Source organism: Megascapheus bottae, chromosome 16 (assembly GCF_031878675.1).
Source record: "Megascapheus bottae isolate mThoBot1 chromosome 16, mThoBot2.hap1, whole genome shotgun sequence".
NCBI classification, from domain to species: Eukaryota; Metazoa; Chordata; class Mammalia; order Rodentia; family Geomyidae; genus Megascapheus; species Megascapheus bottae.
Genome location: NC_143524.1, coordinates 6693160 through 6699770, shown reverse-complemented (window position 1 = coordinate 6699770; position 6611 = coordinate 6693160). Strand labels below are relative to the sequence as shown.

The window sequence follows — 6611 nt, the reverse complement described above, 5'->3', positions numbered from 1 at the left end:
TCAAGAAAAATGGTTCTGTAAATGTTTATTTTAGTTTAGTTGGTCCTGGCTGGGGCTTGAACTCCGGGCCTGGGCACTTTCCCTGAGCTCCTTTTGCTCGAAGTTAGCACTCTACCACTTGAGACACTGCCAGCTTTTTCCTTTTTTGTTTTTTGAAGAGGAGAACTTTATTTTTCTATGCCTACAAGCATAGATGTCTGCAATCCAGGTAGAAGATGAGATATTAAAAGGCAGCAGAGAGCTAACATGTGTGACTTTCCTATGTCTCCATGAACCAGAAACAAAACCTCAAGCATGTTGTTTCATGTAATAACCCAGAGGAACATATCAGTAAAATACTAGAAAGCTGTCAACTAGAGATTTCCTGCTTTTCCTGTGAGGATTACCCAGGCTGGCCTGGTCTCTCTCTCCAGCCAGGAGGATCAGGAAAATGATAGGAAAAATACCTCTCTTAATTGTTGGGTCTACTGATTTGTGTGTGTGTCTAGAGTGCATAGGGGTTTGGAAATGGTTAATCCTGGCATGCACAGACTATATTTCCTGTGAATTACCATCATCTTTAGTGTCAACAAGAGGGTGCACATGGAGGGAGCAAGAGTGAAGAAATGCAGCCGTGGTATTCACAACACACTTGGTGGAAAATGAACCGTACGCCTTGTGAGTGGGGACAGGTGGGGGAAACTGGAGGGGGGAGAAACGAGTGAGGTCCAAAAAGAAAAGTGCTCATTACCTGACTTGTGTAACTGTGATCACTCTGTTCTTAATAATAATATCACCTATATGATAATAAAAACAAATAAACCACAGGTTTATTTGTTTCCTAGCTTTATTTGTTCTCTAGGTTTCCTCGTCCTATTCTCTTATCCTCCCAGAAACGGCAGGTTGAGAGCTCACTCTGCTTTCTCGCATACACTCGTGTTGGGCATGGATGTAGAATGGAGTGTTTCTGAGTGGACACAGGTCCCTGTCCTCCCTCGAGTCTACACAGCCTGCCTCACACTCCTGTGTGGTCCTGGAGCCTCACAGTAGAGGAGAAGTGGGGGTGTCCATGGTGGGTTTTTTTTCTTTTGCCAGTCCTGGGCTCGAACTCAGGGCCTGAGCACTGTCCTTGGGTTTCTCAAGGCTAGAGCTCTACCACTTGAGCCTCAGCACCACTTCCGGCTTTTTTCTATGTATGTGGTACTGAGGAATCGAACCCAGGTCTTCATGCGTGCTACGCAAGCACTTTAACCACTAGGCCAAACTCCGGGCCCTGTCCGTGGTGTTTTAAGTCCTCTTCTTTCTTCAACTTTGGGAAGGGAGGAGAAGGAGGAAAGGAGGGGTAGCCTAAGGAATCCCATCTGAACCAACTGTGGAGGCCAGCAGCCTGAGGTCCTAGAGAGGGCTGTGTGCAGCAGGGGTGGGAGGAGGCAGGAAGAAGCTGCTCAGAGAAATGACCCAGGCTGACAAGTGACTTCAGGGGGGGCAGGAGGGAGGGGAGCTTGCGAGCCTTCCAGAGTCTTCCATCCTGAAGACTGGCGGGACCTCTCTGAGGACTAACTGTGACATGGGAGGTGGGGTTCTGTGGCCCAGGATGGCGTTCAAAGCCTCTGTCTGTGCAGAAGAACAACGCAGAGCTTTCATGCTTGCAGATTGTTTATTGGCATGAAAATGTGTTTGAGGTTTCAACGAATGTGCTGCTTCTCCTAGGAAAAAGGACAGAACTAAGAGAGGAAAGCTGTGTTTTACAGCTGGTGTTCGAGCATGTCCAGGTCAGGGACTGTATACAGCACAGAATTCACTGTTGTATATTGCCTCCTGTAAAACAGAACAGGATCGTCATTTGTATGTTCAACTCTGTCGCAGAGGTCAAGATAAAACAGCTCTTCGTTTGTGTGTGTGTGTGTGTGTGTGTGTGTGTGTGTGTGTGTGTGTGTGTGTGTGTGTGTGTGTTCTTTAGCACCAATAACTGATATCTAAGAAGTTCTAGGAGGAAAGTCAGATTGCTCAGTAAGTAGTGATTGTTGTCAAATGAATGCCTCCTTTCTTTTCTTTCTCTGTTGTTTGTTTTTTTGTTTGTTTTGTTTGGTCATGGGGCTTGAACTCTGGGCTGGGGCACTGTCCCTGAGCTCTTCAGCTCAAGGCTACCACCCTACCCCTTGAGCCACAGCACCACCTCTGGTTTTCTGGTGGTTAACTGGAGATAAGAGTCTCATGGACTTTCTTGTCTGGGCTAGCTAAGAACCTCCATCCTCAGATCTCAGCCTCCTGAGTAGCTAGAATTTCAGGCGTGAGTCACTGTGCCTAGCTACAAGTACTGTCTTTCTGCACCTTCTAAAAGTACAATTGTCACACATTTCCCTAAAATGGCTAATGTTTAAATACCTTCCTCATAGAGATACAACATATATTATTTACTGAGAACCCAGCACTTTGAACTCTCCCGATACTGTGCTTTTACCACAGGACTGCTAAATTTCTGCTCAACTGGAAGAGTCTTTTAATTTTGTTTGTTTTTTGTTTTGTTTTGTTTTTTATCTTCAATATTTTCTCTTGCTGAGTATAAGGTCTTGAAAATGAGCTTGAAGCCAACCCAGGCAGGAAAGGCCATGAGAAAAGCCAGAGGTGGAGCTTTGTAGGTCAAGTGGTAGAGGAAGAGCCTAGAGTAAAAAAGCTGAAGGACAACTCCAAGCCATGAGTTCAAGGCACACACACACACACACACACACACACACACACACACAGCAAAACAAACAATAGCCCACTCACAATTTTTAAAAAAAAGTGTTGGCACCAACTGCCATTGTTCATGAAAATCTCAGCCTCTGATTTTTCTGGGTTAGTTCTGATAGAAAGTACCAAAGGGAAAAGCCAGCTTACCATCATCACTTTCACATTGGCCAGAGTTTCATTGGACTGATCGAGAAAACATTGTTTCATCTGTGCCCCTGCTTCTCTAGTAGCGGAGAGCGTAACGTAAGGTTTCACCACGTCCTGGTACCCATCCTTCGATACGTTTGGATTGATTGCAGCAGAAATCACATCCTCCAGCCCTTGACAACCCGAACCTGACAAAAACACAGAACACCGGCACAGAGCCAGGCACAGAGCCAGGCACAGAAATCTATTTTGGGGTGCTTTTTTGGCCAATATGACAGTCATCATAGGTCTCTGTAGAGTGAGATCAGTTGAGAAAGGAATTAAACATGGAATTGGGACAAAAGGATTGGGACAGGGTCCAGCTTGCTAAATTCTAGCACAGAAAATGTATGCCGTCGGTGCCCTTTAAGTCCTATTCCATTTTACCCAATCACACCATGCCACAGAAGCTAAACGCTGTGGAACATTACCTAAGAAACGACTTGAGAAATGAGGTGGACGGACTTAGCCCAGGTCCTATGAAACATGACTTAGTCTTCTTGTGTTCGAGGGCATGGCCACCCAAAACCGTTTTACAAACTAACGAAACTTCTTACGGTAGAAGTGACCTTATGTGACCAACCAGTGGGGGTCCAGCCTTGCCTTCGTAATTTTCTGTCCAGTTCATGAACGCTTTGACCCTTTGGCAATGGGCACAATGTGGGAACGAGTGCAGGAAGCAATCCAAACCAGCTCCATAAACTGGATGGGAACATGGCGTCTGCGGCTGGTCTACACTGGCCATGTGCTGCTGGAGAGCATTTTGCTCTCTTGGTCCAGTGAGAGAACTCCAGAGAGCATGCACTCTCGTCCCTGTTAGCACTGACCACGGGGGCCACAAATGTCTGCTTGTGTCAGCTCAAGCTGTCTAATGCTGGGTCTCAAGCTGCAGTCTGCATTTTCTCTCTGGGAAGTTTCTCATTTCCTTCTATATGGAAGGAGACTCATGAGAGTCTCTTAGAGATCTCTGTCTGTCTCATACATCAGCATTTATTCTGCCCAACAGAACTATAACACTAGTACTGAATCCTGAGACAAACCACCTCATTTCCTAGTGTAAGGCCTTGAGAAGACATGACACACTAGAGAGAAGTTCAAGAGCAGGATTGGGGCTGGGAATTTGGCCTAGTGGTAGAGTGCTTGCCTAGCATGCACAAAGACCCGGGTTGGATTCCTTGACACCATATACATAGAAGAAGCAGGAAGTGGTGCTGTGGCTTAAGTGTAGAACTCTAGCCTAAGAAAGCCCAAGTGCAGCACTCCAGCCCTGAGGTTAAGCCCCAGGACTGACAAAAAAAAAAAAAAAACAAGTTTAAGTTCAAGTACAGGAAAAATGTCCACCTGAGTTCTGCTTCTCTGATGATCTGGATTGATAGCCTTTTAATTAAAAAACAAAACTCCCCCCACCCCATGACACTGCAGCTGACCTGGACTGGGGAGAGGGAACAGACACGCTCCAGAGGGGCTCAGGTAACATCTGGGGTCCCAAGGAAGCAAGCCTTCCTTCCCAGAACTCACCTGCATGGCAGCACAGGGGGATGGCAGCGAGCATGAGGAACACACACAGCTTCATGGAGGCCTTGTGCTGGCTCCTGTGCTGAAGGAGGACGGAATGCACGAGTTGTCTTGGGAGGTCAGCATCCAGCACTGCTCTATTTATTCCTCAGATCCTGGTGATGATCCCGCCTAGAAAAGGAGAGCACAGGTCACAGGACGGGCCTGGCATCGCAACAGGAAACACTAGGAAGATTCAGTCAGGGCCCTGTGATTTGTTGGGAACCATCCAGTAGAGGCACCTGGCCACTGACAATCTGCTCCCAGGGCCTCCAGGCCATAACACAAGGGGGTGTGTGCGCATGTCTGCTACTTTGACTGTTGGGATGGTCGAGTCAGCAGCCTCCTTTTGCTCTTTTCTCTTTGTTTGCCAGTCCTGGGCTTGAGCTCTGGGTCTGAGCACTGTCCTTTGAGTTTCTCAAGGCTAGAGCTCTACCATTTGAACCACAACACCACTTTCGGCTTTTTCTATGCGCGTGGCACCAAGGAGTCAAACCTGGGTCTTCCTGCATGCAGGGCAAGCACTCTACCGCTAGGGCAAACTCCCAGCCCTCCTCTTTTTGCTTTATCCTATTCTTCTGCTCCCTCTTCCCCCTGATTCTTAGACTTGTACTTTTTCTTTAGCCTCCTTCTAATCTTGTTTCTATTCATTCTTGTTTCTGATGGAAAGGGATTCATTTTCAGGTCGTGTGCTGGTGCAAAAGTCTGGCTGAAATACCACTCCACAGAGCAGAGGCGCCGCCACTCCTTTGTTCTTGATGCTTCCCCTTGGGGAGAATTTCTGTGAACCTCTGGTTTTGGACACTAAGGCATGGTTCCATTTAGTGAGCATCACTAAAGACTTATCCTCCTGGGTACCAAGACATGTGAAAGGGTATCAATGTATGTGAATTAATGCACCTTCTATCTGGCAAATATCATGTAACCCTTTTATTAATTACAATAAAAAATATTAAAAAGAAGACTTATCCTCCTGTCTTCCTTAGGTCTTAGGGATTTCCTTCAATGGATGCAAAGGGTAATGATGTGAGTTTAGAAGAGTTCCTTAATGCTGAGGGTTGGAAGGGTCAAGTGTTGATGGATTCGGGATGAGGAAGCTGTGGATTCACATCTGGATGGTTGTGACCTGTTCTTTTGCAGGTTCTAACAGCAGTCTCTGAAAGTTTCATTTTCATCAGTGAAACAGGAAGAATGAGACCATGCTGACGTTTTATAGGGATGAGAGTATTTCTGTGGGAGCAAACTCATCACAGGCCTACAGTAAGGTCATCATTAGTAGGTGACAGGTTCACCCATCCAACCACCTATCGATGGACTCTGTTCTCTTATGTTGATATCTATTGAGCAAATAACAAAGGAGAATTTCCTGCATTCAGTTGTACGTGCGTTCAGCTGTGGAAGCAAAAAACTAACCCAGTTCATTATCTAAAGAGCTCTCTTTGTCATGTGAAGGTAACACAGACTCCTTCTCAAAAAAAAAAATAATAAATAAAATGTAAGGAAGGACTCACCTATATAGAATCAATACAAATTCCACACAAAAATAAATAAATAAATAAAATGAGGATTGGGAGGCATTGTGCCTATTGTTTTTCTTTCTTTTTTTTTTTTTTTGCCAGTCGTGGGCTTGAGCTCAGGGCCTGAGCACTGTCCTTGGACTTTCTCAAGGCTAGAGGTCTACCACTTGAGCCTCAGCATCACTTCCGGCTTTTTTCTATGTATGTGGTACCGAGGAATCGAACCCAGGTCTTCATGCATGCTAGGCAAGCACTTTAACCACTAGGCCAAACTCCCGGCCCCATGCCTATTGTTTTTCTTTTACTAACTCTGTTATTTCTTTCAAAAATCAATCAAAACCAAGATACATATCAATGTATGTGAATTAATGCACCTTCTATCTGGCAAATATCATGTAACCCTTTTACTAATTACAATAAAAAATAAAAAAAAATCAATCAAAACAGTGCTCATGCCCTGAGCCCAAGCCCAGGAGTGGCAAAAAAAAAAAAGGTATCTATGATATTTGTTTAAAAAAAAAAAGGTATCTATGAAGACCCAGGTTCGATTCCTCGGTACCATATACATAGAAAAATGCCAGAAGTGGTGCTGTGGCTCAAGTGGTAGAGCACTAACCTTTAGAAAACCCAAGGACAGTGCTC

General features: G+C 45.4%; 1 protein-coding gene across 1 annotated transcript; it reads right to left on the bottom strand.

Annotated features, from left to right (window-relative positions):
* Positions 1 to 1727: 1727 nt before the first annotated feature.
* Positions 1728 to 4622, bottom strand: LOC150052474 (mammaglobin-A-like). Its single transcript, XM_090348679.1, has 3 exons — positions 4417 to 4622; positions 2860 to 3047; positions 1728 to 1797 (listed from the first exon to the last, which is right to left on the bottom strand). Exons 1-3 carry the CDS (start codon positions 4469 to 4471, stop codon positions 1753 to 1755), a joined length of 288 nt encoding a protein of 95 aa, XP_090204805.1. The 5' UTR covers positions 4472 to 4622; the 3' UTR covers positions 1728 to 1752.
* Positions 4623 to 6611: the final 1989 nt, after the last annotated feature.